Source organism: Heloderma suspectum, chromosome 6 (genome assembly GCF_057233095.1).
Source record: "Heloderma suspectum isolate Gila_16-S chromosome 6, 16-S_ref, whole genome shotgun sequence".
NCBI lineage: Eukaryota > Metazoa > Chordata > Lepidosauria > Squamata > Helodermatidae > Heloderma > Heloderma suspectum.
The window spans coordinates 37675099-37687212 of record NC_139463.1 but is presented as its reverse complement, the minus strand read 5'-3'; the positions used below and the strand labels follow the sequence as shown (position 1 = coordinate 37687212).

Below are 12114 nucleotides of genomic sequence, written 5' to 3'. Positions count from 1 at the left end.
GTGAGGGATGATGGGTACCATAGTCCATCAACATCTGGAGGACCATAGGTTCCCTTCCTTTGTTCTTAGATTTCAATCAAATACATCCACTTACCTGGGAGTAATCTCCACTGAACCAGTGGGACTTATTTCTGAGTAAACATCCATAGGATTGTGCCCTCCCTCTTCCTCTCTCTCACATACACACAGATACACCCCTCTGGGATAAGCTGGGAAATATTTAAGACACGCCACCAGAAAGTTGTGTATGCAGCTCTGTAACTTTATTGACTAGCTTGATTGCACAGACTTCATTATTTTCACCACCCAAGGTTTTCAGAATAGCTTTGAATGTAGCATAGACATATTTTGCCCCCCTCCCCTCCATCAGTGGCTTCCCCACTTTTTAATTTCCCCTCCCTTTAACCATTTAAGGTTTGAAATCAGCCGAATTGCATGTTGCTCTGGGACTCATAAGAATGCACCATGCGTAATTTGGGAGCAGCCAATGGGACACTCTGCAAGCATTCAGGTTAAATTCTGCATTGAAAAAAGGGGGGGAAACCCAGAACAAAACCCAGACAATTAACTTCTTTAAACCTAAGAACATTTTGGGAATTTAAATATGTGTTACAGTAATTTTAGCTCAGTCAGTTAAACTATCTGGGAAACCGACATACATTTCTACAGTCTCAATCCTTCTTCTTCTCTTTAGGTGCTTCCTCTCCACCAGCCTCTTCTTGTTCATCTTCACCTTCCTTTTTCTCTCCCTTGTCTGCTTCCTCAGCACCTTCTTCTTCTCCCTCTTCTCCTTCTCCCTCTCCTTCACCTTCACCCTCCCCTTCTCCCTCTTCCTCCTCTCCCTCTTTAGATTCTTCGGTTTCTTCCTTGGCCCCTGGAGAGAGAGAGAAAGCAGAACAACAAAAAGGCTTGAATGTAGGGCAGCATCATAAAGGAGGCAGAGTAGGCAATGGATGATGTTCCATAATCACTTGGAGAAGACCAGGAATAACCCCTGTCCGAAACCATTAAAGTGGAATGTAAGAGATTTCAGAAGCCTTCAAAGGAGCAGGGGCAGCCCTATCATTAAATTAAGTCCCATTTATTTCAATGTGGTCTACTTCAAGCATGACCAAGTCTAGTTCCAAGCATTAAATCTCAAAAATTGACATTTCTTTTTAGAGGACTAATCAATAGTACCTTCTTCCTCTCCTTCTTCTTCTCCTTCTCCTTCACCCTCTCCCTCTCCTTCTTCTTCACCCTCTTCTTTCTCCTCTTCCTCTCCTTCTGATGGGGGAGATTCTTTGGCTCCTTCTACTTTGGATGCTTCAATGGTTTCCTCAACTTCTATCTGTTCTTCTTGCACATGGCTAGAGTAGTATGCAGGGAAGGAACGGGCTGACATCAGGTAGGAACTGCTCTGTAAACCACTATAGGCTGATCTTCCAAAGGTTCCAGCACTCTGCGTATACCCACTGCTTATGCTTCCAATGCTGGTGAAACTAAGCCGGGTCTCTTCACCTTCTAGTAGTTTTCTGGAAGGGAGAAGGAAGGAGATGAAACACAGAAACATTAGGTGAACTGTACATCGATTCAAAACTGGATGACATTTGTTAATGAATTAAAAGAGATTGATGTTGGACACTGAAAGCTTCTCACTGGATTTAAAGATGAGGGGGCAGGACACACCACAAGAATGCACACTCTGAAGACACACAAACTAAAAGATATGATCCATCCATAGATGGGTGCCATAGGGCTAAATGTACCTCTCCCCCTCCCGCCCCTCAAGATATGTGTATGGGTGTATTCAAGACACCAGGCCATCCTCAGCATTGCCCCTGCAATATCCCCATCCAGCCCTTCCTCTGTGCCCAGTGGAAATTGCCAAGGGGAAAAATGGGGCTCTGCTTAGCCACTGGTAAGCCACACCCATGCTAGAACCGACTGGGATCCAAGACAACAAGATGAATCAAGGTACGCAGAAGGAGGTGAGCAACATGCAAAGATAAAGGAGCTGAATAATACTCCCTTAGTGCAACACTCATTTACATTGCATTCCTAAATGTGTCTACTCAGAAGTAATCCCCACTGAATTCAATGGGACTTACTACCTGGTAAGCATATCTAGGATTGCAGCTTTACAGATAAGCCAAACACATACCTATTTTGCATGCAGGTTCCAACTCAAAATGCTGATAGATTGGCCAGCACCAGTTTTGATAGAAGCTGCAAAGATGGCTTTTTATTTCTCTTTGCCCACATTTCAGCCACCCTACTATTGGTAACAAAATTAAAAACTTGGTACAGGAGTATACACAGATTGTATGGAGGAATGAAGAATTTGGGTGTGAGTGACTGAAAAAAAAAATGATTTTCTGGGAAAGGGAAGGAACTACCACCAGCCAGAGGAACAAGGGCTGCTCAGACAGTTGCAGACCACTCTCCAGGATTGTGTGAGGCTGAGGAGCAGGACTGGTGTCAAGGGTAGGCATGGTGGGGCACCTGCTGAGGGCCCACACCCCAGCAGGGGCCCACTGACAAGCATCCCCTGGACTTGCTCCTCCTCTTCACCATGGCAACCTGCTTATTCACCTGCCTCTCACTCAGGCCCAGACTATGGTGGTGATGAGAAGGAGGATCAGGAGATGCCATGGCCTGCTTGCTCACTGGCTCTCCACCTGTCAAGCAAGCAAGGGGTAGCCATGATGAGAAAGAGGAGGAGGAGCAATAGTAACTGGTGACAATGGTAGTGAGAAGGTAGACTCACTGAGCGAGGGGGGACATTGAGGATGTCTTGCCCAAGGGCCCTCAAAAACCTGGAACCAGTTCTGATAAGGAGGTTCACTTAATCCCTCCCCCCAACTAGGAATTCATAGGTGCTGTCAAAGCTGGTTCCACTGCCCTTTCTTGAGCAGCTGTGTATGGGCAGATTGATAAGTGATTAGTAGAACTATCAAAGCTACCAGTGGCCATCTCTTTGGCACTGTGTGCACAGTCTCCAACTGCTTGCAAAAACTGCATTTGCAGTTCCAGCAAACACCACATACATGTAGCATCCTGTGGGATGCGCAAGTTCTGACACAGTTGAGGATCCGTTGCAGGCAGAAGTTCATGTTCACATGTGATCACCATCTGATGTGGTGGTGGTGGGCGTGCCCTCAAGGAAGGTGTGTTGAACTTCAGGTCAGGAGGCCAAATCTGGGCCACCTGGAGCCATGCCACCTTCACCACATCACCAGGTGGCTCCCATTTGTCTCCCCTGACTGTCAAGAGTTTGGTGCAGTTTTGGTGCAGTTTTCCCCCCAATTCTAATAGCTTGAAATGCCTCTCCTTAGACTTAGTTACTGGCAGCAAAAGCTTAAAGTGACAATAGGTCAGGACAGGTCCACATGGTGTCAGGTCCACATGGTGGTGATGAGCGGGGCCAACAGTTAAACAAGACTGTAATCCTAAATGTTCAGCGAAATCAATGGGATGTATTTGCTAGTATTTTGGAACTAGCAGGGAGGGAGAGAGACCAGCATTACCAACTTGTTCCACCTCCATTGCCAACTTGTTCCATATCCAAAGAAAACCCACTGATGCCAGCTGAAGGCCTGTCAAGTAAGACTGGTTAGGATCACAAGCTTCAACACCCCAAAGAAACTGAAAATTAAATATATATTTTTAAAAAATAATTAATAATAATGCATGATTGCAGAACGATTCCACCCCCTTGAGGTTACCTGTATGCTGCAATTTCAATATCCAGAGCCATTTTCACATTTAGAAGATCCTGATACTCCTTCAGATACCTAGCCATTTCACTCTTTGTGGTTCTCAGTTCATTTTCTAATTTATTGACCGTGTCCTGTTGGGAGGAAGGAAAGGGTTAAGTGCATGAACGCATGCAAAGCGCAGATGTGATGCTACCATTGTATTGGGTTAGAGGCTCAATTCTGTCTTCACAAGCGAGAGTATTCCTCTCCATCAATGGACAAAGAGTCATCCTGTAATGTCCAAGACTTCCCGTTGATTTCACATGGTGTTTTAAGCTTCTCTAAGCATTTTCTTAGAATCCACTAAAGTAGGGGTGGAAAAGAATGTTTGATCCTCTAGGTGTTTTTGGACTGCAACTCCCATCAGCCTTATCCAGCACAGCCAATAGTGAGGAATGATGAGAGTTGCAGTCCAACACCATCTGATGGGCCACACCTTCCCCATCCCTGAATTACAGGCTTCTTTCTGTTGCCATAATTTAAGAAATATATACATCCATAAGGATTCAGAAACAGGGTTGTGTTTTTTTTTAAGACACTGGATTGGATGCTTGGCAGAGACTCATTGAAATCAATGGGGCAAAGCAGTCAACATGACTACCTTAAGTCCAGTTGATTTCAATGGGTCTACCCTGAACATGACCAAGTCTGCAACCAACCTACTCTATTCTATTCATCCTCAGGGCCATATCACATTCACACACAGGTATAAATCATCGTTTCTCCTCCCAAATTTGCTGAAGGTACCCATGCTTAAGAATCAGGCTGGAAAACCTGGTCTTAAACTAACGTATGATTTAAAGTAAGCTAATTTCTACCCAGTCCATCCCAACAGAACTTGTTTCCATGCGATGGTCATAACCCACAGAAGTCTAAGTCACATTGGTTTCCTATACTTGCTTGCTTACCTTGTTTTTTTATAGAGTGTATACAATCTGCTTATGGATAGGATGTCCACCTCATTCAATAACAACAAAGAGTCTTGTGGCCTTAAAAACTGATAACTGCATTATGGCATAAGCTTCCATGAGCTAGATCCAGATAAGCTTATGCCATGATAAATGTGTCCATCTTTAAGGTAGCACAAGCTTCTTTGGGGGTTTTGCTGCAATAGACAAAGATGGATGGTGAAGCCTCTGGAAGTTAGTCTCAGTGAAGTCCACAGAAATAATTTGTCTTAAAATCCAACTGCTTCCATTTAACTGGATTGTGAGTTACATTGCCAATACCAGATTACGATCACAATCCTCAAAGGCTAATGGGGAGGGTGGTGTTTAATCCGTAACAAGCTTCCTTTATTTCCCACCATACGCTGATAAGTTATTCTACCATTATCTTTTGAATTTTTCATCATGATCTTGCTAATGAAAGTCATGAAGAATATATCAGTGTCATTAATGCAGTCTCATGTTCATGGATATCAACGTTTCAGTTCAGCCTTTCAGCACAAGAGCAAATATGCACATCATACAACCAAAGGAGCATTGTTTATTTTAATATGCTCCTAGTGAAAATATATACATGTATAAAAGCAAACATGCATTAAAATGGAATTTATGTAATTGAATACTGCTTCAGATATGCATTGTATTTAAGTAAATGCCATTCATTTAATTTAAGTCACTGGCTGTAATGTTAAAAAAGTAAAATAAACTGAAGTACTTGGGTTTCTACCAGTTTTAATTCCATTGGTTCTAAGGAGGAAAAGGATGCAGTAGGATTGACTTCTGAGTAAAGCTGCTTAGGATTGCACTGATCCAAAACAACTGAAGCTTAAGCAGTTTATAGTTTGAGCTGTCTGTTAAATTGCAGCAGTATTGATCAGAATTAACTGGAGGGCTTTTTTTAATGTTTTGTTTTATAACTGAGGTTGCTCTGTAAAAATATGTTGTTCTGTTTTGCTCTTTCTATGCAGATTGAGGGGAAAAAACTGGAAATCTATAAAACTTTCACAGAACAGCTTTTCTCCAGATGCTTTTACAGGTGACTTTTACAATCCTTTTAATTCTGTGAAATTCTCATAAAAACAAAACTATGTAATACAACTATGCTCTTATTACTATCCATGTATAATTATTGCAAAATTACACAACAGAACAAAAATTAGTAACTCATTCTAAGAGTTTAATCTTACATCTACCCAAGGCTGAATCAGGGATATAATAAAATCAGGGATTTTGTTATATTTAGCGGGTTATAAATATCACAAATAAATAAATAATCAATACAGTATGGGGCAGCCCTTGAGGAATGAATTTAGATTGTTATGGTACACAAGAAATTGCATAAGATTCCCTATCAGTTTCAAAACTCTCATGCAGCCTTATCTAAAAACAAAAACAAAAACATGAATTAAACCAAATAAACTGGAATGGAGATTGAAGATTTTGCTTCTGGATTGTGATTTAGCACAAAGGACTGAATTTGATTATATTTAAAGCCCTTCCAGTCCTATTATTCTACAAAGATGATTTAGTCCCAGTTTAATTATTAAAGACTCCTAACTAAGAATAAATTGGATTGAGCCCTTATAGGTCTGTCTGGTTGTGAATCACATCTGTGGTCACATAACTGCTCCCTTAGTACTTAAAAAGATTTAGCTAGCAGTCTTTGATTGTAGCAAGCAGCTATCCATTTCAGCACCTGGTGTGTTGGACAGCTGCCAGGTTAAACTGGGTGGGGCAGACATGTGAGAGGGGGTGGGGACCAGTGAATGTTGGTGCATTGCACCATTACCTGCTTGGTGCTGCTGCAGTAGCAGCATGTTACGCCCAAGACAAAAAAAAAATTAAGCTTTTTGCTTGTCCCGGATGAAGCACAATACGACAATCCCCAATCAAATGAAGCAGAATGCGTGAGTTTAAACCAACTAAGCATTTTAATCACAGCAAGATGAAATTGACAAGTGCCCCCAAATTCCTCCAGCCCCCAACATGGACTGATCGAGAAGAAAGTTGCCAAGGGATATTGGATACAGCGACCATTTCCACTCAGTGGGTGCCCACCAACTTAGCAAAATCTGACTGGTGGGGCATATGGGCAAATATTCCAACAAAAATATGTAATAGTGTACCCGCACAGATCCAAGGGTGAGATTGTAGGTGGTGAGATCAGTGGGCAGTGGAGGGGGGGTGCAATTTCCCTCTCCCTACAATAACCCAATCAGGGTTGTATGTTTGGCTCCAGTAGTGTTGAGAGTTCACAGCCCGTGGCCGCTACTTGCCACAGCTTCATTCATCTCCTAACTTTGGACAGAAACATTCCTCTTAGTGACCTAAACAAACAGCCCAATTCACAGTCTAATCAAGCAGATTTAAAAGGATATGTGGCACATCCCTATGCATATTCACTATGAAGTAAGACCAAACGAGTTTACTATGGCTATGCCCAAGCAAGTGTGCATGGGATTGTGCTGCTATGGAGTTGATGGGGCTGGTCAGTGGTTCCTATTAAAAACACCTTCCTAGGCCAACAGCCATTAAAATCAATGGGACATATTCCCAAATCAATGTCTTTAGGCTTGGGATGTAAACAGACTAAATTACAAGTATGTCTGCTTCCTTGAACTGTGGATCAGGGTATTATATTCTGAACTGCATCCCATTGGTTTGAGCACCATTTCTTTCCAACAAGCACATTTCGTTACCAAATTACATGCTGGTGCAAGGCAAAAATTGTGGGTGCAAAGTGGGTTGGAACAGTTTCAGCCTTTAGAGGGCACATGGCAAGTCCCCAGTTTTGGTCTGCCCAATCTTAGGAAAGGTTACAGAAAATTGAAATCCAACTGCACCCCACCTCCACACTGAATAATTTCTGAAAAGAAAGAGAAGAGAAGAACCAGAACACAGAAATTGCTTGGAAACCAGATCTCCTGTCCGGGGGAGGGTGGGATCCCACTGATTAATCATTAACAAGCAGACACATCTTATACATAGCCTATATGTTCAAAAGCAGAATGTATATTACTCCACATTTTCCAGAGCTGAACACCTTCTGGGGCTGAGCTATTTTAAGCCCCTGACTCGGATTAGCCTCCAGCAGTCCACCTTAAGCAGGGTTGGATCCAGGATCTGCCTTCTGCTTGCAGAAGGTCCCTCTGCCTGACTTTCAGGGGTCCACCCTCCCCAGGCACACCACAGTTCACCCCATTCAGCAGGGTCTCCTGACTCCCTGAATTGTATTTTCAAGGGGCTAGAGGGGCTCCCATGGGAAGGAGAGAATGGGAAGTCCACTTCAGCCAGCACAGTTGATCCAGGGTAAATCTAGATCCAACCCCCTAGTTTGTGGATTGGGATGTCACTGGGAAATAAGTTCCACTGATCACAAGAGAAGAGAACTGACTTTTTATTAAAGGCAGTAGCCAAGTCAGCGGGGGTCCTTGCACAGCCATGAAAGTCGTGTCTTCCATGGATGTCTCTCTCTCTCTCACACACACACACAAATGAATGCTTGGAGTGTGAATGACACCCATACATCCTTACATACATTGGGAGCCCTCCTTTGGACCATGGCTCCCTCCTCCCCACAATTCAAAGCCCAGCATCGATTAAAGAGGTGCATCTGTTCTTCACACTTTTATGCCTTTGGCTGCAGGAAAGGCAAGGCCAAGGAAATGCATAGATTAAGGAACAGATCCGATCACACATCTCTCCCCAAGTCTTCTGTGAAGTTCAGAAGTGTGGAATGAGATCAGGATCCCAGCCGTGCTGGGAAGCAGAAGGTAATGCTTGTCCCTGTGCCTGAGCAGTTTGCAGCGGGGGAGGGGATGAGACAGGTACTCATCTTGCTGCATAAAGCGCTGTGGCGCTCTGTGATGCCAAGAGGGGAATGATGCCAAGGGAGGCTTCTCCAACTGCCTGGCTGCAGAGAAAGGGACACCCCTTCGCACGGCGGTGTGTGCCTGGCTGCAGGAAGGGAAAGGCACCCCCTTAGATCACCAGGAAAGGCAATGCAGGCATGCAAAGAGGCGTGTGCACATGCACACACAATGGAAGCTGGTGGCTCCGATGTCAGTGGGGCTGTGAATCGGCACTGGGTGTCAGTCAGAACCAGCTGGCCTCTGAAGGAGCTGTCCAAGGTGCTGAACCTTGGGGCTGCCCTCGGGGCTTTCCTGGCGCTATCCAAGGTACTGAACTTTGGAGCTAACTAAAGGAGCCATGCAAGGTTCAGTACCTTCGATAGCTCCTGCAGAGCTCTGACTGGTTCTGACTGAAACCCAGAGCGACTTCGTAGCCCTACTAGCATCGGAGCAGTGGAAGCTGGTGGCTCCGATTCTGGTGGGGCTGTGAATCCGCTCTGGCTTTTCGTCAGCCTGACCTCTAAAGGAGCTATTCAAGGTGTTGAAATAGGGTTTAGGGCCTTGGATAGCTCCTGCAGAGTTCTGGCTGGTTCTGACTGAAACCCAGCGTGGATTCTCCACCCCACCGAAATGGGAGCCACCCACTGCCCCTGCATCGGAGCCAGTAGGCTCCCCTGCACACACCCCAGCACCCCCCCCCCCCGCACCCGAGCATCCCCAGGCCCACCTGGAGGGAGGCGATGTCGGCGTTCTGCTTGTCTTCCAGCTCTTGCAGCTGCTTCTCGAGGGCCTCGTTCATGCCGCGGGTGGCCTCGATCTCCAGCGTCTTGGCCTTGAGCAGGCGCCGGCTCTCGGAGACCTCGTCCTTGGCGGCGCGGACGGCGTCGGTGTTCTTGGCGGCGCTCTCGGTGAGGACGGTGAAGCGGCTGCGGAACCACTCCTCGGCGTTCTGCATGTTGCGCGCCGCCAGCTTCTCGTACTGGGCGCGGATGTCGCGCAGGGCGGAAGACAGGTCGGGCTTGGCCGAGACGTCCATCTCGACCGAGAGGTGAGCGTACTGGATCTGGGCCTGGAGCTCGGCCAGCTCCTCCTCGTGCACCTTCTTGAGGAAGGCCAGCTCGTCCAGGAGGCTGTCGATGCGCTTCTCCAGCTCGGCGCGGGCCAGCGCGGCCTCATCGGCGCCCTTGCGCACCTCCAGCAGTCGCGCCTCGGCGTCCTCGCGGCTCAGGATCTCCTCCTCGTAGCGCGCCTGCAGGGCCCGCAGCGTCTCCTCCAGGCTCTCGCGCTCGCCCTGCAGCGCCTGCTTCTCGTGCGTGGCCTCCTCGGTGGCCAGGCGCAGCTCGCGGATCTCCTGCTCGTACAGGGCGCGGAAGCGCGACGGCTCCGAGTGCTTCTGGCGCAGCACCAGCAGCTCGGCTTCCAGCACCTTGTTCTGCTGCTCCAGCTCGTGCACGCGCTCGATGAAGCAGGCGAAGCGGTCGTTCAGGTCCTGCAGCTGCGCTTTCTCCTGGCTCCGGATGGTCTTCAGGTCGTTGCTGATGGCCGCCACCTGCGTCAGGTCCAGGCTGTCCACCGACGGCAGCAGCGAAGAGGTCGACGACGACGCGTAGCTCCGGCGCACCGACACCGACGACACGGGCGCCGACAGGCTCGAGTAAGCGGAGCGGGCCAGCCCATAGCCGCCGCCGCCGCCGCCGCTGCTCCGAGCGCTGGAGATGTGCACCCGAGAGGAGCTGTCCGCGTAGCGCCGCTTGTACGACGGGAAATAGGTCTCGTAGCCGTAAGTGCTCATGGCGATGATGGTGGTGGTGGTGGTGGTGGTGGCAGCGGCGGCGGCTCAGACGCTGCTAAAGGGCGGGGAAAGACGAAGGAGGAGGAGGAAGAGGGAAAAGAAGAAGGGAAAGAGGAGACGCCACCGTCTAACAGAGGGGGAGAGGCTGTCTGCGGCTTGCTGCTCACGCCCGCTCCTATTTATACCTCCGGCGAGGCTCTGACGCAGCCGAGACGAGCTCGCCGGACGCCGTGCCAAAGGACCAGGCGCGAGCGGGGCCCTCTGCGCAAAGGCGAGGCGGGCGGAGCCGGGGCTCGTCCAGCGCAGCCGAGAGGAGCTTCGGGCGTTCCCGGCTCTCCCGTAGGATCTCGCGACTGCGGGAGCAAAGCGGCCTTTCGGGCGGGGCGGGGGGACGGTTGGTCTCTCGCGCGGGACCACCCACCCCGCCTAGTCTTGAGCCACGCGCCTATTTAGCCGCCCGCTAAATAGCCAGACTGATGATCTGTTTAGCCAGACGATGATCTGTGGAGGCTGGTGGCTCCAATTTCAGCGTCTTTGTGTGTGTGTGTGTGTGTGTGTGTGTGTGGGAGGGGGGGTGAATCCGCGCTGGGTTTCAGTCAGAACCAGTCAGAGCTCTAACGGAGCTACCACAGTGCGGAACCCTCTGCCCGCAAAATGGGGTCAGGGCCTTGGAGAGTTCCTTTAGAGTTCTGACTGAAATCCAGAGCGGATTCACCGCCCCACTGAAATCGGAGCCGCCAGCCTCCGATGATGATGGTGGTGGTGAGAACTACAACAAAATGTTGCAGAGTGGAGTGCTGCTGTTCAGGGTTCCAGCCAGCCATGTCCTTTCCCAGGAAACTCCATTGCATTCCCTCACCTTTCCATTTCCTCCAAGGGCCAGGTACCATTCCATGCCTACTGAGCATGCTCTGTCCTCACTGGACTCTTTGTGGGGATTCCCGCCTCCAGAGATCCCCCCACCACCAAAAAAACCGTTTTGTACTTTTGCAAACCCCAGGGTTCCCTAGAGCATACCTCCCTACGGGTGGGGTAGCATTGGCAACATAAACACTGAAAACTGACTGCTACTAGTAGCAGTATTTTATGTAGATAGACGAAAATATCAACCAGTATGTAGCAGTGAAAAAAACTAAATGCCATGATAGGGATTATTAGGAAAGGGATTGACAATTATATGGCCAGTATATTAATGTCTACAGTCAGATATATTTTGGCTGCCTCACCTATGCATTTTCCCCCCTGGCAGGTCTCATGTGCCTTTAACACCGTTAATAGAAATATTGGAGAGTTTGTGGGATGGATCATGGCTGAGCAGCAGAGCATCTGCTTTGCAGGCTGAAGGTTCCAGGTTCAATGTCTGGCATCTCCAGGTGGTGCTAGGTAAGACCATCAGAACACCTGGAGAGCTGCTGCCCATCAGTGTAGAGTTGACAATACTGAGCTACATGGACAAATAGCCTATAAGGCAGCTTCCTGTATCCCATAGCTCAGTGGTAGCGGACATGTTTTCATTAGGGTTGTACAGATTTTGTTAATTCCATTCCATCTGTGTTTTGTGAATTGTGAGGAATCTTTTGTTCCGTTGTCCACTCATTGACAGAATTGGAATTTTCTAACCATAATTTTGTTCTACTTGCGCTAATTCACATTACTGCTAATCCACACTAGCGCTAATGTGCATTTGCATGGTTGCACAAGTGCGCTAATGTGCATAGGTTACTGCGAATTAGGGCTAATGTGCATTAGCACAAATCCCCCTCCCAAAAGTGAAAAGCCAGCAT

At 47.7% G+C, this 12114-nt stretch overlaps 1 protein-coding gene across 1 annotated transcript; it reads right to left on the bottom strand.

Annotated features, from left to right (window-relative positions):
• Positions 1 to 242: 242 nt before the first annotated feature.
• Positions 243 to 10647, bottom strand: NEFL (neurofilament light chain). The gene is made up of 4 exons (XM_084808186.1): positions 9266 to 10647; positions 3708 to 3832; positions 1180 to 1514; positions 243 to 874 (listed from the first exon to the last, which is right to left on the bottom strand). The coding sequence occupies exons 1-4, from the start codon at positions 10328 to 10330 to the stop codon at positions 672 to 674; spliced, it is 1728 nt and encodes a 575-aa protein (XP_084664312.1). The 5' UTR covers positions 10331 to 10647; the 3' UTR covers positions 243 to 671.
• Between the last annotated feature and the right edge of the window lie 1467 nt (positions 10648 to 12114).